The sequence below is a fragment of the Thamnophis sirtalis genome, unplaced genomic scaffold (genome assembly GCF_051295495.1).
Source record: "Thamnophis sirtalis isolate CommonGarterSnake01/CBP01778 unplaced genomic scaffold, rThaSir2_p1.2 scaffold_3, whole genome shotgun sequence".
NCBI lineage: Eukaryota > Metazoa > Chordata > Lepidosauria > Squamata > Natricidae > Thamnophis > Thamnophis sirtalis.
The window spans coordinates 21,103,480-21,129,101 of NW_028261383.1; the positions used below are offsets into that span (position 1 = coordinate 21,103,480).

General features: G+C 41.0%; 2 protein-coding genes across 8 annotated transcripts in view; both read right to left on the bottom strand.

The window, feature by feature from the left end:
- LOC148047474 (uncharacterized) overlaps window positions 1-22,609 on the bottom strand; it is a 161,273-nt gene extending 138,664 nt beyond the window's left edge. The window contains exon 1 of the mRNA XM_087711547.1: window positions 22,554-22,609. The gene's annotated coding sequence lies outside the window, so the exon portion shown is untranslated. The remainder of the gene's footprint in view (window positions 1-22,553) is intronic.
- LOC148047479 (uncharacterized) lies at window positions 2,488-22,634 on the bottom strand. 7 transcript variants are annotated; one of them, XM_087711356.1, is made up of 3 exons: window positions 22,554-22,634; window positions 14,986-17,498; window positions 2,488-4,974 (listed from the first exon to the last, which is right to left on the bottom strand). In XM_087711356.1, exons 2-3 carry the CDS (start codon window positions 17,496-17,498, stop codon window positions 2,703-2,705), a joined length of 4,785 nt encoding a protein of 1,594 aa, XP_087567482.1. In that variant the 5' UTR covers window positions 22,554-22,634; the 3' UTR covers window positions 2,488-2,702. The 7 variants fall into 7 exon arrangements, with proteins under 7 accessions (XP_087567482.1, XP_087567488.1, XP_087567486.1 ...); XM_087711362.1 differs by lacking the exons at window positions 14,986-17,498; window positions 22,554-22,634 and having other exon boundaries at window positions 2,488-3,436; window positions 3,857-4,444; window positions 4,529-5,007; XM_087711360.1 differs by lacking the exons at window positions 14,986-17,498; window positions 22,554-22,634 and having other exon boundaries at window positions 2,488-3,436; window positions 3,521-4,178; window positions 4,335-5,007.
- Window positions 22,635-25,622: the final 2,988 nt, after the last annotated feature.

A 25,622-nucleotide genomic window follows, 5' to 3' on the forward strand; every position in this document is an offset into this window, starting at 1 on the left:
GTATCCTACACCAGGGAAGTTTTTTAAAATTATTTTTAACATTACTTCAATATGTGGGAACATGTGTGGGGAATGCCCTTGGAATTAAATTTATTGAACAGTTTTGCATTAAAAATGATTGATCCAGGCACTGATTTATCCTTTTGAAGAAGCTTGGCAAAATGGACCTTGCCTTCCCCTTTAAAAAAGCCCAAAACATAAAATTTTTGCATCAATAATGGCAGGAAGAATGAAGAGACTTTTAAATGAATTCATACACATAGATAAAAATGGATTTCTCCCTAAGAGACAGATCAGAGACAATATGCGAATTGTATTGAATATGCTAGAGTATTATAAAGCCCACTCAGAAAAGCATATGGCGTTGTTGTTTCTGGACACAAAAAAGTCCTTTGATAATGTGAACTGGCAATTTATGATAATTCAAATGATGGGATTTAGAGTTTTAGAGTTTTAGAGTTTTATTAGAATTTGTAGGCCGCCCTTTTCCCTGAGGGGACTCAGGGCGGCTCACATAAAACTGGGGATGGGGGAATACAAACATCAAGATAGAAACATATAATAAAATGGTAGGCAACATACATTCATCATTCGGGAGGGGCAACTATCCTTATCCCCAGGCCTGACGGGCGAGCCAGTTCTTCAAGGCTATGCGGAAGGCTTGGACGGTGGAGAGGGTACGAATCTCCACGGGGAGGTCGTTCCAAAGGGCCGGGGCTACTGCTGAGAAGGCCCTCCTCCTTGTAGTTGCCAGCCGACACTGGCTGGCCGATGGGATACGGAGGAGGCCTAGTCTATGGGATCTTATTGGTCGCAGGGATGTAATTGGCAGAAGGCGGTCTCTCAAGTATCCAGATCCACTGCCATGTAGGGCTTTATGGGTGATTAATAGCACCTTGAAGCGCATCCGGAGATCGACAGGCAGCCAGCGCAGCTCGCGGAGGACAGGTGTTATGCGGGTGAATCGAGGTGCACCCGCAATCACTTGCGCGGCTGCGTTCTGCACTAGCTGAAGTCGCCGGATGCTCTTCAAGGGCAGCCCCATGTAGAGCACATTGCAGTATTCCAGCCTAGAGATCACAAGGGCCCGAGTGACTGTTGTGAGAGCCTCCCGATTCAGGTAGGGCCGCAACTGGCGCACCAGGCGAACCTGGGCGAAAGCCCCCCTGGTCACAGCCGTTAGGTGGTGGTCAAATGACAGGGTGGGGGATTTATAAATATTAGTGAGGGATTTGAGGGATTTATAAATATTACAATACAATATAATAGCAGAGTTGGAAGGAACCTTGGAGGTCTTCTAGTCCGACCCCCTGCCTAGGCAGGAAACCCTATACCAGCGATGGCAAACCTTTTTTGGCTCGCGTGCCATAGGTTGGGGCGCAGGGGGGTCATGTGCAGGCATGCCGCACCCATAATACAATGCGTGACCCCCAGTGAGCATGTGCGCACTACAGGCGCTCCCCATTTTTTTGCATGCTTTTTCCACTTTCCCCAGGCTCCAGAGGCTTTACAGGAGCCTGGGGATGGAGAAAACAGCCTCCCCTGTCCCCCCCGGAGACCCTCCAGAGGCTTCAGGGACCCTCAAGAGGCTTCCCTGAAGCCTTTGAAGTGCTCAAAACGACTCTCTGAGCAAACCGGAAGTCCGTTCCCGAACTTCCGGTTTGCCCATGGGGCCGATTTTTTGCACTCCGGAGGCTTCAGGGAAACTCATGAAACCTCTGGAGGGCTTCTTGGGGGGTGGGGAGGCTCTTTTCGCCATCCCTAGACTCCTATAAAGCCTCTGGAGCCTGGGGAGGGCGAAAAATGGCTTTAAAAAAGGGTCAAAACTCAGCAATCCAGCGCTCGCATGTGAGAGACCTAGCCCACACTTTTTAAATGATTCATACCATAATACTTTACTTATTCTTGCTCTCTTACCTCCATTACAATACACTTCCAACAGCCTCTATTTGCTTTAATTCTTGATCCGAGAATTTAACTGGGATCATCCAAAACAAAAAATTAATATTTGGTAATACTTTGGTAATACTTTCATTTTTATCATTCTAATTCTTCCAAACCATGATAATTTTACTTTCTCATATTTATCTATTTTATATTTTTCCTTACCTTTTCATAATTTATTTTCTTTAACTGCTGAATATTTTTGGTGTCAATATCTAAATATTTAATATTTCACTATGGGATTTTGAAATGCTAATAATGCATCATTTGCAAATAAATTTATTTTAGTTTTCTTTTGCACTCCAATCCCTTCAATCCCTAATAGCATTTGGCAAAACCTCCATCAATAATGCAAATAGAACGGGGGATAAAGGGCATCCCTGTCGCATTCCCCAGCTTAAGGTTACTGTCTCACCAGATTGGAATTCTGACTGAAACCGTTCCCACAATCTGGACACTCATATGGCTACCCTCCTGTATGAGTCATCTGGTGTACCACCAAGTGTGAATTCTGATTAAAACTCTTCCCATATTCAAAGGGTTTCCCTCCTGTGGTTGTTCACCAAGTTGAAATTCTGATTGAAACTTTTCCCACACTGTGGACATTCATATGGTTTGTCTCCTACGTGAATCTTCTGGTATTTCACCAGGTCAGAACAGAAAGTGAAACTTTTCCCACACTTTGGACACTCATATGTCTTCACTCCAGTATCAGTCCTCTGGTGTATCAGTAGATCACAGTTCCAACGGAACCTTTTTCATATCATTTCTCTCATGTGAGTCCTCTGATGTTTCATCAGTTGGGAATTCTGACTAAAACTCTTCCCACAATCCGGACATTCAAAGTGTTTCTCCCCTGTGTGAGTTCTCTGGTGTTTAACCAAACTGGAATTCCAACTGAAACATTTGCCACAATCAGAACATTCAAAGGGTTTCTCTCCTGTGTGAGTCCTCTGGTGTTTCAGCAGGTTGGCATTCTGACTGAAACATTTGCCACAATTGGAGCATTCAAAGGGTTTCTCTCCGGTGTGAGTCCTCTGATGAATCACCAGCTCAGAATTCTGACTGAAACCTTTCCCACAATCAGGACATTCAAAGGGTTTCTCTCCTGTGTGAGTCCTCTGGTGTACCACCAAGCTGGACCTTTGACTGAAACCTTTCCCACAATCGGGACATTCAAAGGGTTTCTCTCCTGTGTGAGACCTTTGATGATTTACTAGGTGAGAATTCTGACTGAAATCTTTCCCACAATCAGGACATTCAAAGGGTTTCTCTCCTGTGTGAGTTCTCTGGTGTACCACCAAGCTGGACCTTTGACTGAAACCTTTCCCACAATCGGGACATTCAAAGGGTTTCTCTCCTGTGTGCGTCCTCTGATGAATCACCAGCTCAGAATTCTGACTGAAACTTTTCCCACAATCAGGACATTCAAAGGGTTTCTCTCCTGTGTGAGTTCTCTGGTGTACCACCAAGCTGGACCTTTGACTGAATCCTTTCCCACAATCGGGACATTCAAAGGGTTTCTCTCCTGTGTGAGTCCTCTGGTGTTTAACCAAACTGTAATTCCAACTGAAACGTTTGCCACAATCTGGACACTCATATGGCTTTCCTCCTGTATGAGTCATCTGGTGTATCACCAAGTGTGAATTCTGACTAAAACTCTTCCCACAATCCGAACATTCAAAGTGTTTCTCCCCTGTGTGAATCCTCTGGTGTTTCACTAGGTTGGCATTCTGATTGAAACATTTGCCACAATCAGAACATTTAAAGGGTTTCTCTCCTGTGTGAGTCCTCTGGTGTTCCACCAGGTTGGAATTCTGACTGAAATTTTTCCCACAATCTGGACATTCAAAAGGTTTCTCTCCTGTGTGAGTCCTCTGGTGTTCCACCAAGCTGGACCTTTGACTAAAACCTTTCCCACAATCAGGACATTCAAAAGGTTTCTCTCCTGTGTGAGCCCTCTGATGATTTACTAGGTGAGAACTCTGACTGAAAGCTTTCCCGCAATCAGGGCATTCAAAGGGTTTCTCTCCTGTGTGAGTCCTCTGGTGTTTAACCAAATGGGAATTCTGACTGAAACATCTGCCACAATCAGAACATTCAAAGGGTTTCTCTCCGGTGTGAGTTCTCTGATGAATCACCAGCTCAGAATTCTGACTGAAACTTTTCCCACAATCAGGACATTTAAAGGGTTTCTCTCCTGTGTGAGTCCTCTGGTGTACCACCAAGCTGGACTTTTGACTGAAACATTTCCCACAATCAAGGCATTCAAAGGGTTTCTCTCCTGTGTGATTCCTCTGGTGTTTAACCAAACTGGAATTCTGACTGAAACATTTGCCACAAGCAGAACATTCAAATGGTTTCTCTCCTGTGTGAATCCTCTGGTGTACCCTCAGTTTGGAATTCTCACTGAAACATTTGCCACAATCAGAACATTTAAAGGGTTTCTCTCCTGTGTGAGTCCTCTGGTGTACCACCAAGCTGGACTTTTGACTGAAACCTTTCCCACAATTGGGACATTCAAAGGGTTTCTCTCCTGTGTGAGTCCTCTGGTGTTCCACCAAGCTGGACCTTTGACTGAAACCTTTCCCACAATCAGGACATTTAAAGGGTTTTTCTCCTGTGTGAGCCCTCTGATGATGTACTAGGTGAGAACTCTGACTGAAAACCTTCCCACAATCAGGGCATTCAAAAGGTTTCTCTCCTGTGTGTGTCCTCTGGTGTTTAAGCAAATGGGAATTCTGACTGAAACATTTGCCACAATCAGGACATTTAAAGGGTTTCTCTCCTGTGTGAGTCCTCTGGTGTTCCACCAGATTGGAATTCTGACTGAAACCTTTCCCACAATCAGGGCATTCAAAGGGTTTCTCTCCTGTATGAGTCCTCTGGTGTTTAACCAAATGGGAATTGTGACTGAAACTTTTCCCACAATCAGGACACTCAAAGGGTTTCTCTCCTGTGTGTGTTCTCTGGTGTCTCACAAGGTGGGAATTATCAATGAAAGATTTTCCACAATCTGGACATTTATATGAGTTCTCCCTGCTTTGATGCATCACCAAGTTGCCAGTTCCCTCAGTTGTCCGGAGTGCTCTTATTGGTGTCCTCTTCATCTGTAAGATTTAAATAAAAGTGTAAGTTTATATATTTTTTCTTTATGAAATGGTTGCAGATGATGTGAAAAAGTATACACTACAAGTGAAAAGCAAATGTGCCTCAAAGTTGAAATAGCTTCTAATGTTAATTATGATTCACTTGACACATTGAAAATTACTGAGATCCAAGTTCAAATATACATTCAATCATGAAATACACTTGTTGACTTGGGTCCATCACAAATTCTTCATACTGCAATTGTGCTGTCCCAACAGCATATAGGTAATGTAGGAAATAAGAACTTTCTCCTTTAAGAAACTACCTAATGGGAAATTTAGGCAGAGCTGCATTGTGGGAAATGCAGTTCCATAACATGTGACCACATCTGTGCTCCCTAATTGGGCAGCGGGTATTCTGCCCGGGAAAAGTGATTTATTACTGGTCACTCTCTGAATCGCCCTTTGTTAACTGTGATGGCAGCCAACCGCTCACCAAGGGAATAGAAAGACCACAGACTTTTTACACTACGTGATGGGACGGATCATGGAAAGTCAGAGGTATCTTAACACTGAACTGTAAGTTTTGCTATTAAGAATGCCTGATAATAAACTTGGTCTGAAGAACATCCTAAGCATGGAGTTAAACTGCTGCCCCGGCCAATCTACATCGCTGGGTCAAAACAGCAATTATTGGATAGAACCTCTGTAGTTTAAATAAATGTTTTACTAAAACTGCTATTTCTCTTTCACACTTTAAATGTTGTAACTGAAACTCAATTTAAACTATGGCAGATGGACTCTCCAAAACAAGAGCTTCCTTGAGCTTGACAGACATGAATAAATTTTTTAATGACACAGCTCTTTATGGTATGATAAAGTTAAAGCAAATGTTGATTTTAAACATCACTTTGTTAAAAATGCCTTCCTCTTTGGGTGTCTCCCAGGAAGTTTTTAAGAAAAGAAATGGTGGTGAGGCCAGACTGGTAGGCTTATGGTCAAATATAGTATGGTTGAATTAATGTGACCCTCTCCTCAAACCTAAAGAGGAGTTGGAATCAGAAGGATGTTTGCCATTGATTATATATTTACCATTGAAAGATAGATTTGAACTAGACAAAAAGAGCTATGGATACGATTTTGTGAAAAATGAAACTGGAAATGAATAATTGAACACATAACGTCTAAGGTTTATAAACTGCTATTGAAATTAAACTTGCAGAATGAGTACCGTATATACTCGAGTATAAGCCGAGTTTTTCAGCCCACTTTTTGGGCTGAAAAAAGCCGCCTCGGCTTATACTCGAGTCTACAACTGGATCCGGCAGTGCTGTTGCCTGTTGGAGGAGGAGGAGGCGAACCAGCCTGCCATCGCCGGCCACGGGCACCTTTTCTCCCCCCCCCCGGAGGGAGAGAGAGAGAGGGAGGGAGGGAAGGAGGGAAGGAAGCCTGCTCAAGAGGCGGAGGGACGGCGTCCCTTCAATCCTCCTCGACGCCTCCTGCTCCGGTGTCTCTCGCGGGCTCGAGTCAGCAGGGAAAGGCAAACGCGGGGAGTTGCCATCGCGGAGTCAAAGCCAGTGCCCGGGAAAAGGAGGCGGGGGCAATGATTCAGGAGGAGGAGGAGGAGGCGCTGCGCGGCGTTTTCTCTCGGGGGCGACGGGGGAAGGGAGAGCTTAAGGGCGGGCTTTGCAGCGTGGAGAGCCAGAGGGTCGCTTTACTGTCAAAACGACGGGCGACGTTGCACGGAGCGTGGGGTTCAAATGGGAAAGGGGACGGGTTCCCTTTGGGCGCCGATCAAGAGCGCGCGCGTTTTCCACCCGCGCCTCCTCTCCCTCCTCTTTTCCCCCTCCTTTTGCAGCCCCCTCCCACTTGCAGGTTTGTGTGTGTGCGTGTGTGTAAAACTAACCCTAACCTCCACCTCTTTGCAGGGGCTGGAGAAAGAATTGTGGGTAATGCCAGCTACGCCTCCCTAGCCGCGGGACCCTTCCTTCCCCGGCCCAACCTCGCGAGCGCCCGAGCCGCGCCCCTCTTCGGAAAACCTTCGAAGAACCCCGCTGCTTCTCTGTCGGCGGAGCTGGACTCTTCCGCCCTTCCCTCTTCAGCGCGTTTTTTGCTGCCGAGCCTCCTCAAATAAAAGGCGCTGGTAGCTGGACTCATCGAGCCCACGGAAAGGGTTGCGGGGGGGGGGGGTTGGTGGTTTGTAATTTAGCACGGGGTTGCGACTTGTAAAATGAAGGTTATAGCAATAGCAATAGCAGTTAGACTTATATACTTATTATTAATGACCTAGCAATTCCAGCAGCCGATGTTCTCAACCTTTCCAAATGTCCCCACCAGCCTAGAAAGATTGAGGATCTTTTTCCACAGTGTGGTGCGCTGTGGCTCAACTTAATTAAACAGGGCTTCGCTGCTCCATCCGCTGGACTGTGGGGCTTGGAACGGGGTGGGAAGAGCGGCAGGGCTAGCGGTGGCTGGCGATGGCAGGCTGGTTCGCCTCCTCCTCCTCCAACAGCACTGCCGGATATCCGCCCAACGCTGCGGGGGCTCCAGCGGGAGCTTTGGCGGCTTCACCTCAGCCGCAGCGCTGGGCAGCAAATGTGCTGGTGCTGTTGGAGGAGGAGGAGGCGGCGGCAGCAATAGCACCTGAGGACAGGACAAGAAGCAATGGAAACTTGTCAGAAGGAGACTCAAGCTGGAAATAATGAGCAATCTGACAGTAAGAACAATTAAAATCCTAGGAAAATGTCCTTTCATGAAAAATTACTTTTTCAGTTAACTCTGCCTGACATTAGTTGGGTGAACAGAAATATTAGTTGGCCAATTCTAAAAGGGAGCACCAGAAAGAACTTAAAATATTTTTTAAGAGAGCTGGGTTTTTCATTTATATTATATGTATGAACAGAATTAACACAAATTGCAGATACCAATCAAACATAAAGAAAAAAAGGATGAAATAATGCTCATTTTTAAAAACTCAGTGAAAATAAAAACAATATACCAAGAAGGTGGCATACTGGTTGTGATTTGATCTCTTCGGGGGATCCCGGGGATCCCCTATACAAGTATTTTAATATTGCAGACTTGCAGTATTATAAGTCATACTGATATTATAGAACACTTTAATTAAGCGGGTCCCTTGAATAAACATAACTTTGAGTTTCAAATAACACTGATTTTTTATTTTTGAAATTTACCGTAGCTGCTGCATTTCCCACCCTAGGCTTATACTCGAGTCAATAACTTTTCCAGCTTTTTGGGGTAAAATTAGGTGCCTCGGCTTATATTCGGGTCGGCTTATACTCGAGTATATACGGTATGTAAAGCATTGTATGATTCAGAACTTTGGATGTAATATAATGCTTGAACAATGGAAGAATATAACAGAATTACAGAGTTTGAAGGGACCTTGGAGGTCTTCTAGGCCAACCCCCTGCTCAGGCAGGAAGCTCTATACCAAATGGTTCTTATGCAGTTAGTATCTAACATTGAAAAAATTCTCAAGAATGTATAAAGGCACCTTAAATGTTGGAAATGTAAATAACAGATTTTATCATTTATGGTGGAAATATGACAAAGAAATATTGGAGTAGGATTCAAATTCATAAAGAAGATTCTTAAAGAGAATATAAAGATAAAACCAGAAAGTTTCCGTTTAGTGAATAAAGAACTTTAAAAAATATGGAACTTTGATGTTAAATGTGTTGATGGCATCAAGAATTCTATATGCACAAAAATAGAACAAATATTTTCACTCCCATAATGATTAATTGGTGCAAAACCTGATGGAGTTAGCAGAAATAGGTAAATTGACTGCTTTGAATAAAGAAAACAACAGGATTAATTTGAAAACCGCTTTTGAACTTTGTTCGTGAGATAGGAAAATAATGAAAGTTTGATTTTGGGTTTTGTTGAATTAAGTAAGTTTGTTGTTATAGAAGGGGCTAGTTTCTATTATCATATAAATGTAAATAGTTGAGGTTTTATATTATTATTCTACTGCACCCAAAGAGTCAGAAGACAATACTTTTCTTTTTCCTTTCCCCTTTCACATTCACTTTCCTCTCTTCCGCTTTTCCTCCCATTTTCCATTATTTTTATTTCTTCATTGCACTTCTGTATTTTACATTTCATGAGAGAAGTACAAATACACACACCTACAAATATGTGTATATTTGGAAAATCCATGTGTTCTCAGCCAGAAAGCTGTAACAAAACCCAAACTGGTTACAGTCCAACCTTCTGTGCTAATTCTAGAGATGTGGGGGCTTTAGTTGATAAAATGATGCCTAAAGACTCTGCAAGATTTGAAGCGCCAGTTTTGCCATGGAAGTCCTCAGTTCCAAGTAGGGACAGAAAACACTGTCCACAATCACTCTGGTGACATTCCTATGGAAGCAGTCCTCACTTACTGACTGCATTTGGGACTGGCATCTGTGTTACTAAGCAGCCTGATCAGGAAGCATGATATCACAGGACAGTGCCAACTTGCATCTATTCCTCTGCAGTTGTTAAGTGAATCACTGAGGGTTATTAAAGGCAAGTTCACATGACTATGGCTTGCAACTTCCTGCTGGCATCCCCACTGATTTTTCTTGACAGGATCTATCTTGGAAGGTCACAACTGGGGATCCCGAGTGTGGGATGCTGAAACCATCATAAATGTGCCCCGGTTGCAGAAACTAAATTGTTGCAAATGCTTTTCTTCCAACTTCATAACCACAGGAACTGCTGACTTAGAGATGACATGTTCCAATACTTGAGGTGCTGCCACAAAGAAGAGAAGATTAAGAACTTTTCCAAAGCCCCAGAAGGCAAGACAAGAAGCAACGGATGGAAACCAACGAAAGACAGAAGCATCCTAGAAATAAGAAATCTCCTGACAGCGACCAGTGAAACGGCTTCCCTTCCCAAGTTGTGGGTGCTTCTCCCTGGAAGAAGATACTGGAGAGCCATTTGTCTGAAATGGTCTCAGTTCTCATGCTTGAGCAGGGGGTTGGACTGCATGATCGCTAAGGTCACATCCAACTGCATTTGTCTTTCTTCCAGTTGCTTCTCTGCTTCGACGCTGCGGAGGAAATCAAGCAGCCTTTCTTGCTCCCAGCCTCTCCTCCAACCTGTCCTCAACTCACCCACCAGCCGCTGCTGCTTCTTCGACTGTTGCAGGAGCCCAGAAACCACTCGGCTTCTCTTCCTCCCGTCACCGATTATGTAGATCCTGCACTTCTCTTCCCTGCTTTCTAGCAATGCAGCTCGATGGTTTTAATCCCTTAAAGCTCAACCCCAATGTTGCCCATTTGACTGCCATCTCCCGATAGCAGGAGGTAAAACAGGCTCGTCCCGTCTCTGCCTATGAAGGCGTTTGCAAGACGTTTGCACTGATTACATGCCATCAAGTCATTTTCCACTCCTTTGCAACCGACCTTTGCAACCGATGCAAGTGAAATAGGGAAATGTGATATAGTGAAAGGTGACACTACTTAATTTGGGAAGATTAGCTACAGGCACAAAAACACAAAGGTCTTCTGAAAAGATTTGGTTTAAATGCTGTCCAGCTATAAATTAGAAGGATCTCTTAGGATATTAAATTTAGTAGCTGAATTGTACAATTGGCAAGAAGTGAGCAGTTGAGCGCCTGCATGAGGCAATCTACGCTATGATTGGTTGCTGTAGGTGTAAAGGGGGTTTCCCAGTTTTCCCGCTTTTTTTTCTTCTGTGTGCTCTGTATGCTATTTGGAGTTACCTCAGGATGTTCCTGTGTTCCTGCCCATCTTCTTTGCTGTAAATGTGTTAAATATATTTATTTATATATAAGACTACAAATTTGTCCCAATGTCACTGAGTTCATTTGGAAACTTGCTGAATAATTCCCTTAAGAGGACTGTCTCTATTACACCCAGAGAAAAAAGCCATTTGCAGTGGATGCCATTTGGTGGAAACATCATGGAGGGAAATAATAGTTGTCGTATCCAGCTGGTCGATTACCCAGAAGGATGTAAAGAATCATGGTGAGAAAAAACAATTGTTTTTCTCTGGGACTGATGGAAGCATTTAGGATTATGAGCGTTCACAAATGGATGGATCTGTCCCAAATGAATCCCTTTATGAGCCTAAACTCTTCCCAAGAAGCTCCCACAGCCACTTCTTAAAAAACCCCTTACTATGGTTTGGAAACTGCAGGATGGTTGGGAGAAGGCTGAAGCAGATGTGGCTGCTACAGATTTGGAATTAACAAACTCAATGCGGGATAAATTGTACTTTTTAAAGAAGATTGGGAAATGGACCTACTATAACTGCAAAACAATTTGGAAAATGGATCGACCAAGAGGTTTTATGATTTGGGGGAATAAGACACAATTGTTGTCTTATTGTTCTGAACTAATGTATTTAGAAAAAGTTTTATTAATAAGAATCAAATAAAGATATTTTATCCCTCACAGATCAGAGACTGTGGTGATTTGTGGTAAATAAGAAGCCGTTTAAACTTTATACAAGTTAAATGCAATAGTAGATTGTTAACAAAGTGCTTTGAGGTTTAATTTTGTTGTTGACTCACCTCTTACATTGTGTTTATATATTGTAGATAGATGAATGTCTAACTGGTTGTAAATAGAGTAGAAGTTTATAAATTTTGGGCCTGCTTCAGAAGGGGAAGAAACTAATATTGGTAAATCTGCTTTTGTCTTTCAAATGCACATTTTTCTTTTTAAATGTTTTGTCTATCCTTGTGTGGTTTTTGAAAAAACTTTTTCAGGAGATTGTACTTCATATTAATTTTCTGAATAGAATATTTATTCTAAATTAAAAGTCCCCTTACTAGAAACAAATTCATGAGGCTACCATGTACATATTTTCTAAATTACCTCTAAATTCATAGTGTACATTGGAGGTGGTGACCCTTTGAGCGCTGTATGCAATGAAGTTTCATTTTAATGTATGCTGATTAGTATACATTCAGTATTCTAATTCTACGTCCCATCCTTACCTAAGGCTTTCTCAAGGTCTACATATTTTCTAAATTACCTCTAAATTCATAGTGTATATTGGAGGTGGTGACCCTTTGAGAGCTGTATGCAATGAAATTTCATTTTAATGTATGCTGATCAGTGTACATTCAAAGTAACAAAGTTATTCTACGTCTACATCCCATCCTTACCTAAAGCTTTTTCAAGATGTTTTCGTTGGTTAAATGCTATCAAGTTGTTTTCGACTTCTAGAAACCTACCTTTGCAACTGATGCATGTGAAATAGTGAAATGTGATGCTACTTAGCTTGTGAAGATTAGCTGTGTGCTGAGCCCTAAAAGTTTATGAAGGTCTTACAGAATCACATAAAAAGAAATGGGAGAGACCAATTCTCCATTCCAGAAAAATTGCTGTTGAATCTCCTCTTTAAAAAGTTCCAGATGGACCACCCACAACTTCTGGAGGGAAGGCATGGAAGCTGTCAGATCATCCTTGCTCCTTCTCTGTGTTAGACTGGACATATCATGCAATCATTCATTGTATGGTTTAGCCTCCAGTTCCCTTAACACCATTGTTGCTCTTCTCTGCTCTCTTTCTAGAGTTTCAACATCTGGTTTTTCTCATGGTGATGAACACTGGATGCCTAAACTGGTGTAGTCTTACCAGCACAGTATAATGTAGACAGCACTAATACTTCTTGGAATTTTGATAGTATTCCTCTGTTGATGTAGACTAGGACTGCATTGGCTTTTTCTGCAGCTGCAGCACACTGCTAGCGGATACTTAAGAGTGATTGTGCACTAAAATTCCTAGATCCCTTGCGCAGTTATTGCTGTTGAGCCAGAACAAAAGTCAAGATCTTTTTTCAAATGTTAATCTGAAAGTTCATATTTTCTTTTCCCTGTATCCTACACCAGGGAAGTTTTTTAAAATTATTTTTAACATTACTTCAATATGTGGGAACATGTGTGGGGAATGCCCTTGGAATTAAATTTATTGAACAGTTTTGCATTAAAAATGATTGATCCAGGCACTGATTTATCCTTTTGAAGAGGCTTGGCAAAATGGACCTTGCCTTCCCCTTTAAAAAAGCCCAAAACATAATTTTTTTGCATCCATAATGGGAGAAAGAATGAAGAGACTTTTAAATGAATTCATACACATAGATAAAAATGGATTTCTCCCTAAGAGACAGATCAGAGACAATATGCGAATTGTATTGAATATGCTAGAGTACTATAAAGTCCACTCAGAAAAGCAAATGGCGTTGTTTCTGGACACAAAAAAGTCCTTTGATAATGTGAACTGGCAATTTATGATAATGCAACTTCAAATGATGGGATTTGGTGAGGGATTTATAAATATTACAATACAATACAATAGCAGAGTTGGAAGGAACCTTGGAGGTCTTCTAGTCCGACCCCCTGCCTAGGCAGGAAACCCTATACCAGCGATGGCAAACCTTTTTTGGCTCGCGTGCCATAAGTGCGGTAACAGGGGGGGTCATGTGCAGGCGTGCCGCACCCATAATACAATGCGTGACCAGTGAGCATGTGCACATTACAGGCGCTCCCCCCCATTTTTTTTGCATGCTTTTTCCACTTTCCCCAGGCTCCAGAGGCTTTACAGGAGCCTGGGGATGGAGAAAACAGCCTCCTCTGTCCCCCCCGGAGGCCCTCCGGAGGCTTCAGGGACCCTCAAGAGGCTTCCCTGAAGCCTTTGAAGTGCTCAAAACGACTCTCTGAGCAAACCGGAAGTCCGTTCCCGAACTTCCGGTTTGCCCATAGGGCCGATTTTTTGCACTCCGGAGGCTTCAGGGAAACTCATGAAACCTCTGGAGGGCTTCTTGGGGGGTGGGGAGGCTCTTCGCCATCCGTAGGCTCCTATAAAGCCTCTGGAGCCTGGGGAGGGCGAAAAATGGCTTTAAAAAAGGGTCAAAAAACTCAGCTATCCAGCGCTCGCATGTGAGAGACCTAGCCCACGCTTTTTAAATGATTCATACCATAATGCTTTACTTATTCTTGCTCTCTTACCTCCATTACAATACACTTCCAACAGCCTCTATTTGCTTTAATTCTTGATCCGAGAATTTAACTGGGATCATCCAAAACAAAAAATTAATATTTGGTAATACTTGGGTAATACTTTCATTTTTATCATTCCAATTCTTTCAAACCATGTTAATTTTACTTTCTCATATTTATCTATTTTATATTTTTCCTTACCTTTTCATAATTTATTTTCTTTAACTGCTGAATATTTTTGGTGTCAATATCTAAATATTTAATATTTCACTATGGGATTTTGAAATGCTAATAATGCATCATTTGCAAATAAATTTATTTTAGTTTTCTTTTGTACTCCAATCCCTTCAATCCCTAATAGCATTTGGCAAAACCTCCATCAATAATGCAAATAGAACGGGGGATAAAGGGCATCCCTGTCGCATTCCCCAGCTTAAGGTTACTGTCTCACCAGATTGGAATTCTGACTGAAACCGTTCCCACAATCTGGACACTCATATGGCTTCCCTCCTATATGTACCACCAAGTGTGAATTCTGATTAAAACTCTTCCCATAACCAGAACATTCAAAGGGTTTCCCTCCTGTGGTTGTTCACCAGGTTGAAATTCTGATTGAAACTTTTCCCACACTGTGGACATTCATGTGGTTTGTCTCCTACGTGAATCTTCTGGTATTTCACCAGGTCAGAACAGAAAGTGAAACTTTTCCCACACTTTGGACACTCATATGTCTTCACTCCAGTATCAGTCCTCTGCTGTATCAGTAGATCACAATTCCGATTGAACCTTTTTCATATCATATCTCTCATGTGAGTCCTCCGATGTTTCACCAGTTTGGAATTCTCACTGAAATTTTTACCACAATCAGCGCATTCAAAATGTTTCTCCCCTGTGTGAATCCTCTGGTGTTTCAACAGGTTGGAATTCTGACTGAAACATTTGCCACAATCAGAACATTCAAAGTGTTTCTCTCCTGTGTGAGTCCTCTGGTGTACCACCAAGCTGGAGCTTTGACTGAAACCTTTCCCACAATCAGGACATTCAAAGGGTTTCTCTCCTGTGTGAATCCTCTGGTGTATAACCAACCTGGAATTACAACTAAAAAGTTTGCCACAAACGGGACACTCATATGGCTTCCCTCCTGTATGAGTCATTTGGTGTATCGCCAAGTGTGAATTCTGACTAAAACTCTTCCCACAATCCAGACAGTCAAAGTGTTTCTCCCCTGTGTGAGTCCTCTGGTGTTTAACCAAACTGGAATTCCAACTGAAACATTTGCCACAATCAGAACATTCAAAGGGTTTCTCTCCTGTGTGAGTCCTCTGGTGTTTCAGCAGGTTGGCATTCTGACTGAAACATTTTCCACAATCGGAACATTTAAAGGGTTTCTCTCCAGTGTGAGTCCGCTGATGAATCACCAGCTCAGAATTCTGACTGAAACCTTTCCCACAATCAGGACATTCAAAGGGTTTCTCTCCTGTGTGAGTCCTCTGGTGTACCACCAAGCTGGACCTTTGACTGAAACCTTTCCCACAATCGGGACATTCAAAGGGTTTCTCTCCTGTGTGAGCCCTCTGATGATTTACTAGGTGAGAATTCTGACTGAAATCTTTTCCACAATCAGGACATTCAAAGGGTTTCTCTCCTGTGTGAGTTCTCTGGTGTACCACCAAGCTGGACCTTTGACTGAAACTTTTCCCACAATCGGGACATTCAAAGGGTTTCTCTCCTGTGTGTGTCCTCTGATGAATCACCAGCTCAGAATTCTGACTGAAACCTTTCCCACAATCAGGACATTCAAAGGGTTTCTCTCCTGTGTGAGTCCTCTGGTGTACCACCAAGCTGGACCTTTGACTGAAACCTTTCCCACAATCAGGACATTCAAAGGGTTTCTCTCCTGTGTGAGTCCTCTGGTGTTTAACCAAACTGTAATTCCAACTGAAACGTTTGCCACAATCTGGACACTCATATGGCTTCCCTCCTGTATGAGTCATCTGGTGTATCACCAAGTGTGAATTCTGACTAAAACTCTTCCCACAATCCGAACATTCAAAGTGTTTCTCCCCTGTGTGAGTCCTCTGGTGTTTAACCAAACTGGTATACCAACCAAAACATTTGCCACAATCAAAACATTCAAAAGGTTTCTCTCCTGTGTGAGTCCTCTGGTGTTTCACCAGGTTGGCATTCTGACTGAAACATTTGCCACAATCAGAACATTTAAAGGGTTTCTCTCCTGTGTGAGTCCTCTGATGTTCCACCAGGTTGGAATTCTGACTGAAATTTTTCCCACAATCGGGACATTCATAAGGTTTCTCTCCTGTGTGAGCCCTCTGATGATTTACTAGGTGAGAACTCTGACTGAAACCTTTCCCACAATCAGGACATTCAAAGGGTTTCTCTCCTGTGTGAGTCCTCTGGTGTTTAACCAAATGGGAATTCTGACTGAAACATTTGCCACAATCAGAACATTCAAAGGGTTTCTCTCCGGTGTGAGTCCTCTGATGAATCACCAGCTCAGAATTCTGACTGAAACTTTTCCCACAATCAGGACATTCAAAGGGTTTCTCTCCTGTGTGAGTCCTCTGGTGTACTATCAAGCTGGACCTTTGACTGAAACATTTCCCACAATCAGGACATTCAAAGGGTTTCTCTCCTGTGTGATTCCTCCGGTGTTTAATCAAACTGGAATTCTGACTGAAACATTTGCCACAAGCAGAACATTCAAAAGGTTTCTCTCCTGTGTGAATCCTTTGGTGTACCCTCAGTTTGGAATTCTGACTGAAACATTTGCCACAATCAGAACATTTAAAGGGTTTCTCTCCTGAGTGAGTCCTTTGGTGTGTCATCAGGTGGGAATTTTGACTGAAATTTCTCCCACAATCAGGACATTTAAAGGGTTTCTCTCCTGTGTGAGTCCTCTGATGTATCACCAGACTGGTATTCCGACTGAAACATTTTCCACAATCAGGACATTCAAAGGGTTTCTCTCCTGTGTGAGTTGTCTGGTGTTCCACTAGGTTGGAATTCTGACTGAAACCTTTCCCACAATCAGGGCATTCAAAGGGTTTCTCTTCTCTGTGAGTCCTCTGGTGAATCACCAAATGGGAATTCTGACTGAAACATTTACCACAATCAGAACATTCAAACGGTTTCTCTCCTGTGTGAATCATTTTATGTTTTGCCAGGCTTGAATTCTGACTGAAACGTTTGCCACAATCAGGACATTCGAACGGTTTCTCTCCTGTGTGAGTTCTCTGATGTCTTACCAGGTTGGAATTGTGACTGAAACTTTTCCCACAATCAGCACATTCAAAGGGTTTCTCCCCTGTGTGAGTTCTCAGGTGTCTCACGAGGTGGGAATTATCAATGAAAGATTTTCCACAATCTGGACAGTTATACGGCTTCTCTCTGCTGTGATGCATCACCAAGTCGCCAGTTTCCTCAGTTGTCCGGAGTGCTTTTATTGGTATCCTCTTCATCTGTAAGATTTAAATAACAGTGTAAGTTTAAAATTGTTTCTTTATGAAATGGTTGCAAAAAATATGAAAAAGTATACACTACTAGTAAAAAGCAAACATGCAACAATGCTGAAATAGCTTCTAATATTAATTATGATTCATTTGACACACTGAAGATTACTGAGATCCAAGTTGAAATATACATTCAATCACAAAATACATTTGTTGACTTGGATCTGTTAGGAATATAATCTAATGGTTGGCTTGGAAATATATAAATCATGTAACAATGTTGTATCTGTTTCTTTAAAGTATACTGTAAAATGTGGTTGGTTGCTGTTTTTCTTCAATCAGCCATAAGAGGGAGTCAGAATGACTGTTACGTCTCTGTTAGATGCTGGGCTGATCTGATCTGGAAGTGCCATGAGCTACTGTAAATTTTGCAACTGTTAGGAAACCCTGATTACTGGATTGATTATATATTACTGGACTATGTTATTCGGATTATCCCTTAACTGAAAGACATTGAAGACTCACCGACTTATCCGTGTATGACTTGGACTGTTTGATGGACTCTGATACCTCTATTTCCACGAAAGTAAAAGCCTACTTAAACTACAGTCTCTCTGTATGCTGGTTTGTGTGTTCTCCAACAACACTCTCACAACACTTCGCTGAACGTACTCGCTCTCCCAACGGGGAGCTTACCTGACACTGGTTATAGCCCAGAGTATACCAGACATAGCTAAAGGAGAGTTGGTGTTGAGACACAATACCACATACAGACAGCTGTTTATTGTAGTGATTGTTACTATACTGAAGAAGATGGCGAGCGACCCATCAACAAGCCTGTCTATGATAACCCGGTTGGATGGAACAAATTATGTTTCCTAGTCTATGAAATGAAGTCTACTTCTGCATAGGGAAGGTTTATAGGATGCTCTACAGAATCCACCGGCTGTAACTGCTTGGAATCCAGATAACAATGAAGTTGCCAAAAAGATAGCAGATTTTCAGCGAAGCAACGAACGGGCGTTGTGTGTTATTGGTCTAACACTGAATGACCAACAATTAGTACACATCTGTGGAGAAAATTCTACTGCAAGATGTTGGGAGAATTTAAAGAGAATTTATGTGCGTGACACTGTAGGTGCACATATACATCTTACACACAAACTGTTTAGGGCACGTCTTCTGAAAGGTGGAGGTATGTTAGCTCATTTAACTTTTATGAAAGGGTTTTTTCAGGAGCTACATGAAAAAGAACTATTTTTTTCTGAGCTACACCAAGTTTATATCATACTCTCTTCACTGGATGAGAGTTATGATGTTTTTATATCATCTCTTGAAGTCCTAACCTGAAATGAAATAACATTGACTGAAATTACTGCACGACTGTTGGGAGAGTGAAGAAGAAGGATGGAGAGGGAACAACTGAGAGAAACCACCACAACATGAGGAGTCACATTCTACTGCCTATATACTGTTCGAAAATGTTATTCTTTTGGGGCTAAGGGACATATAGCTAGGTTCTGTAAAAAGGCAAAACAACAGAATGCTGGAAGAACTAGAAAAAATGCTAATGTCAACTTAACTATGTCTACTTTGGCTATGTCTGGCAATGCACCTGTAAACCATGATTCATGGGTTGTTGAGTGGAGCATCACAGTGCATTACTAGAGATAGAAAAAGGTTTGTAAAAATGACAACGAGCAAGGAACATGTATGTTTGGCAAATGGATGGAAGGTAAAGGCGGCTGGTGAAGGTAATACATGCTTGTTCATTCCTAAAGGAGAAGTTACCAATGTTGTATGTACCTAAACTGAGATTTAATTTATCATCAGTAAGGGCTCTAGTTAATATTGGCTATGTGGTAACCTTTAGGGGAGATAACTGTATAATTGAAAAAGAAGGTAATAGAGTTACTGCCAAATTAACAAATGGTTTATATGTTATAACGGGTGGACAGATGACTAACACAGCTTATGATGTGAACCCACATGACGAATGTATACACTTACTACATAGACGTATAGGGCACATTAATTTCAAGATGCTGCAACAAACTGTTAAATTGGCGGAAGGAGTAAAATTAAAACCATGTAATAAATATTTAAACTGCAATGTTTGCAATCAGGAGAAGACCAAAGTTATTCCTGCAAACAGACTGAATGGTTTTAAAACAAAGGAACCTTTGGAGGTTGTTTTTGCTGATTTAATAGGACCTTTAAAACCCAGTTTTGGAGGTGCCTGTTATGATTTGGGTATCATGGATCATTATTCCCGATACGGTTTCTGCTATTTGATGAAAAACAAAACAGAAACATTTCAGCATTTCTTCAATTGGTTGAGGTTTGCGGAGAGAAAGATGAAAGCCAAGGTTATTACTTTAGTTACTGATAATGGGACGGAGTTTACAAACCAGAAATTTCAAACGATGTTAAAATCAACTGGAATCGAGCACAAACATTCTGCTCCTTATAGGCCACAACATAACTCGTTTGTAGAACGAAGGGGGCAAATGTTACAGGCCATGGTTCAAACTATGATAGCTGATTCAGGTTTGCCAGAAACACTGTGGGGTGAAGCTATGATGTGTAGTAACCAGTGACGTGCGGTGACGGTTACCGTTGGTGAGGCAAGACTGTAGCAGCGGCGAGAAGCAACGTCCCCGGCACTGTGTCTGGCGGACATAAACGCGAGACGCCTGTCGGACACAGTGGCGGGGGTGTTGCTTCTCGCCGCCATCGCGCTCCATCGCCTTGCCCCCCGCCTCCTCCGATGAACAATCCTGCTGGACTCACCGCTCTTCTCCTCCTCCTCCTCCTCGCATTCGCTGGCTGGGGAATTCTGGGAGTTGAAGTCCGGACATCTTCAAGTTGCCAAGCTTGGGAAACACTGTTCTAGTCCAATCCCCTGCTCAGGCAGGAAGCTCTATACCAAATGGTTCTTATGAGGTTAGTATCTAACATTGAAGAAATTCTCAAGAATGTATAAAGGCACCTTAAATGTTGGAAATGTAAATAAGAGATTTTATCATTTATGGTGGACATATGACAAAGAAATATTGGAGTAGGATTCACAAATTCAAAGGTTAATAAAAAAGAACTAAATTAGATACAGTTAAGTTTTGATTATTAGGGAGAAAATGTTATGATACAGGATATAGTTAAGTAAAGGAGGGATAATGATGACAACCTATATATATATATGTATGGGTACAATATAAGGATACTGGATGAAAATTGCAAACAGTGATCTCGAAAGGAGGATTAGAAAAGTTTGTTACTAAATATTAATGGATGTTTAGCTAGAATAGAACATAAGGATTCAGTGCTATTGGAGGATTTTAGAAATACTAAATGAAATGCCAGTATGTGGTTATGTATTAAATCTTGGTATATTTTTTGATGAAGGACGTTTAAACAATTATAGTCAAATAAAAATTGGAGGTATAAGGGCAACATGTATAAATATCTGAGTTAAAATACTATGGCAGAAGATATGATTGTTTTGTTATTGGAAAGATACAGGTTGATAGTTAAACTTAGTGAAATTTAGTAATAATAGATATAATTAATTAAATAATTGATAATGATAATGTATACAATGTGTAGTGTTATGATAAGTAATAATTGGATATGAATATTCAATGGTACCCATGAAAGGAAAATTAGAAATCCTTTTGAATTATATACAAAAGTTAATAAAAAAAGAATTAAGTTAGATACAGTTAAGTTTTGATTATTAGGGGTAAAATGTTATGATACAGGATCTAGTCAAATAAAGGAGGGATAATGATGACAACCTATATACATATATATGAGTATAATATAAGGAAACTAGATGAAAATTGCCAACAGCGATTTGGAAAGGAGGATTAGAAAAGTCTGTTATTAAATATTATGGATCTTTAGCTAGAATAGGACATAAGGATTCCGTGTTATTGGAGGATTTTAATATTAAATGAAATGCCAGTACATGGTTATGTATTAAATTTCGGTATATTTTATGATGGGCATTTAAACAAGTATAGTCATATAAATGGAGGTATAAGGGTAACATGTATAAATATTTAAGTTAAAATACTTGAGTTAATATGAATTATGCTTGATGACTGTGGAAGAGATGCATGAAAACCTTTTGTAATCAACTGAAACACTTTCTACACTATGTAAAGAAGGAAGATTTAAGTGTTGTGTTTGTTTTGAAAATAAAAAAATAATAAAAAAGAAGACTTGGAAGAGACCAACTCTCTAAGCAGGAGACCCTATACCGTTCTGGACAAATGGCTATCCAGTCTCGTATTAAAAAAGAACCATTGACGGAGCAGCCACAATTACTGGAGGCAAAGCATTTCCATAGATTGATTGTTCTCACTGAAAGGAAATGTCTCCTTGATTCTAAGTTGGATACCTTTTTGATAAGTCTCCCCCTGTTACTTCTTGTCCTGCTCTCAGGCACATTGGACAATGGACTCACTGCCTTTTTTCTGTGTCAGCCCCTCAGATATTGAAAGACTGCTATGATGGTATCCCTACTCCTGCTCTGTGTTTAGACTAGACATATTCAGTTCCTGCGATAGTTCATAGGAGTAGAAAGAAAGAAATTACAAGGAGGGCCTGTATTGTCAGAGAAGCAGGGAAAGAAAATGTAATAGACATAATTTATTGTCCACCAGAAAATAATTTAGCTGACCTCATGAGAAAACCATTAAGTATACAAAAACAATCCCTGCTCAGACAGGAGACTTTATATCATTCCTGATTATTCGCTGTCTATTCTTTTCTTTAAATCCTTCAGTAATGAAGAACTCGCAACTTTTGGAGGGAAGTTGTTCCCAAGGAATTAATCTTAACTTGAAGGAGACTTTTTAAAATCTTCCCACCAGGAAAAAATTGCGCCCACCAGTATTAAAGCATGGAGCACCAGCGGACTCAAAATTTGGGGAGGGAAGGAACATGGAGCAGCAGCTGACATGCTTCAGCCTAATAGCCTCTCTGCTTCCACATCATGGAGGAAATCAAACAGCCGGACATGCTCCCAGCCTCTCCTCCGACCAGACCCCAACTCACCGTGCAGGTGTTGTTTCGATCCCGGGAAGAGCACAAAAGCCACTCGGCACACCAACTTCCACCCGAGTGGTCCGGAAGAAGTTCCTCTCCTCCCATGCATTCTAGGAACGCTGTACTCGATGGTTTTAACTCCTTTAAGCCTAACCACATATACCTATTAAGGGCTTTCTAGTCACTAATATATGACTGCCATCTCCCAATAGGGGGCAAAAGAACACGCTTGTTCTTGTAGGACGTGTTTGTAGGACGTTTTCACTGATTAAATGCTATCAAGTCGTTTTTGACTCCTAGAAACCTACCTTTGCAACTGATCCATGAGAAATTGTGAAATAGTGAAATGTGACACTATAAATAGCTTGTGAAGATTAGCTACAGGCTGAGTACTAAACGTTCATGAAATTCTTACAGAATTACATAAGAAGAGTTGGAAGAGACCAACTCTCTAAGCAGGAGACCCTATACAGTTCTGGACAAATGGCTTTTCAGTCTCGTATTAAAAAACCCCATTGACGGAGCAGCCACAATTACTGGAGGCAAAGCATTTCCACTTTTTGATTGTTCTCACTGAAAGGAAATGTCTCCTTGATTCTAGGTTGGATACCTTTTTGATACGTCTCCCCCTGTTACTTCTTGTTCTGCTCTCAGGCACATTGGACAATGGACCCACCGCCTTTTTTCTGTGTCAGCCCCTCAGATATTGAAATGCTATGATAGTATCCCTACTCCCGCTCTGTGTTTAGACTAGACATATTCAGTTTTCCTGCAATAGTTCATAAGAGTAGAAAGAAAGAAATTACAAGGAGGGCCTGTATTGTCAGAGAAGCAGGGAAAGAAAATGTAATAGACATAATTTATTGTCCACCAGAAAATAATTTAGCTGACCTTATGACAAATAGCAGCAATAGCAGTAGACTTATATACCGCTTCATAGGGCTTTCAGCCCTCTCTAAGCGGTTTACAGAGAGTCAGCATATTGCCCCCAACAATCTGGGTCCTCATTTTACCCACCTCGGAAGGATGGAAGGCTGAGTCAACCCTGAGCCGGTGGGATTTGAACCGCTGAACTGCTGATCTAGCAGTAGCCTGCAGTGCTGCATTTAACCACTGCGCCACCTTGGCTCACAAAACCATTAAGTATACAAAAACACAAAGGTTTTGTGAAACAATTTGGTTTAAATGCTGTCAAGCTATAAATTAGAGGGGTCTTAGGATATTAAATTCAGTAGCTGGAACAGTTAAATTGGACAATGGGCCACAACAGAGCAGTTGAGCACCTGCATGAGGCAATCTATCCTATGATTGGTTGCTGTAGATGTAAAGGGGGAGTTTCCCAGTTTTCCCGCTTTTTTTTCTTCTGTGTGCTCTGTATGCTATTTGAAGTTACCTCAGGATGTTCCTGTGTTCCTGCCCATCTTGTTTGCTGTAAATGTGTTAAATATATTTATTTATATATAAAACTACAAATTTGTCCCTATGTCACTGATTTCATTTGGGAAGTTGCTGCATAATTCCCTTACAGAGGACTGTCTCTATTACACCCAGAGAAAAAAGCCATTTGCAGTGGAAGCATTTGGTGGAAACATCATGGAGGGAAATAATCGTTGTCGTATCCAGTGGTCGATTACACAGAAGGATGTAAAGAATCGTGGTGAGAAAAAACAAATTTCTTCTCTGGGAGATCCCCTTCCTCTGGGACTGATGGAAGCATTTAGGATTATGAGCGTTCACAAATGAATGGATCTGTCCCAAATGAATCCCTTTATGAGCCTAAACTCTTCCCAAGAAGCTCCCACAGCCACTTCTTAAAAGCCCCCTCACTATGGTTTGGAAACTGCAGGATGGTTGGGAGAAGGCCGAAGCAGATGTGGCTGCTACAGATTTGGAGTTAACAGACTCAATGCGGGATGAATTGTACTTTTTTAAGAAGATTGGGAAATGAACCTACTATATCTAACTGGAAAACAATTTGGGAAATGGATCGACCAAGAGGTTTTATTTGTAGGAATAAGACACAATTGTCTTATTGTTCTGAACTAAAATATTTAGAAAAAGTTTTATTAATAAGAATCAAACAAAGATATTTTATCCCTCACAGATCAGAAACAACGATTGTGGTGATTTGTGTTAAATAAGAAGCCGTTTAAACTTTATACAAATTAAATGCAATAGTACATTGTTAACAAAGTGCTTTAAGGTTCTATTTTGTTGTTGACCCACCTATTACATTGCATTTATATATCGTAGATAGATGAATGTCGAACTGGTGGTAAATAGAGGTAGAAGTTTATAAATTTTGGGCCTGCTTCAGAAGGGGAAGAAACTAATATTGGTAAATCTGCTTTTGTCTTTCTTTTTTTTCTTTTTTTTAATTTTTAATTTAAAACAAATACAACATCCTTTTTTACATGCTGTAGAAAGTGTATCAGTTAGTTACAAAAAGACTTTTGTGCATCTCTTCCACAGTCAACAAACATAATTCATATTATTATTTTAACTCAAATATTTATACATGTCACCATCATCATCTTTCTATTTTCATTTGACTATAATTGTTTAAGCGTCCCTCATCATAAAATATACCAAAATTTAATACATAGCCACATACTGGCGTTTCAATTACTATTTCTAAAATCCTCCACTAACACCAAATCCTTATGTCCTATTCTAGCTAAACATCCATAATATTTAATAACAAAGTTTTCTAATCCTCCTTTCCAAATCACTGTTTAAAGTTTACATCCAGTTTCCTTATGTTATACCCATATCTATATATACGTTGTTATTCTTATCCCTCCTTTATTTGACTATAACCTGTATCATAACATTTTCCTCCTAATAATCAAAACTTTAATTGTATTTTAGTTTTTTTTAATTATTATTATTATTAAGCTTTATGAATAATCCAAAGGTATTGCTAATCTTCCTTACATGGGTGCCATTAAATAGCTTTGTCTTTCTAATGCACATTTTTCCTTTTAAATGTTTTGTCTATCATGTGTTTTTTGAAAACAATTTTCTTTTTGGGGGAGTTTGTACTTTATATTAATTTTCTGAATAGAATATTTATTC

Excerpts from the sequence above, each read along its gene's own strand:
- LOC148047479 (XM_087711356.1), bottom strand. The coding sequence starts at position 17,498 with ATGAAGAGGATACCAATAAAAGCACTCCGGACAACTGAGGAAACTGGC. Across the intron at positions 4,975-14,985 it reads AGGACTCACACAGGAGAGAA|ATATAAATGTCCAGATTGTG; the intron begins ACACTTTGAATG and ends CAGGGAGAACTC.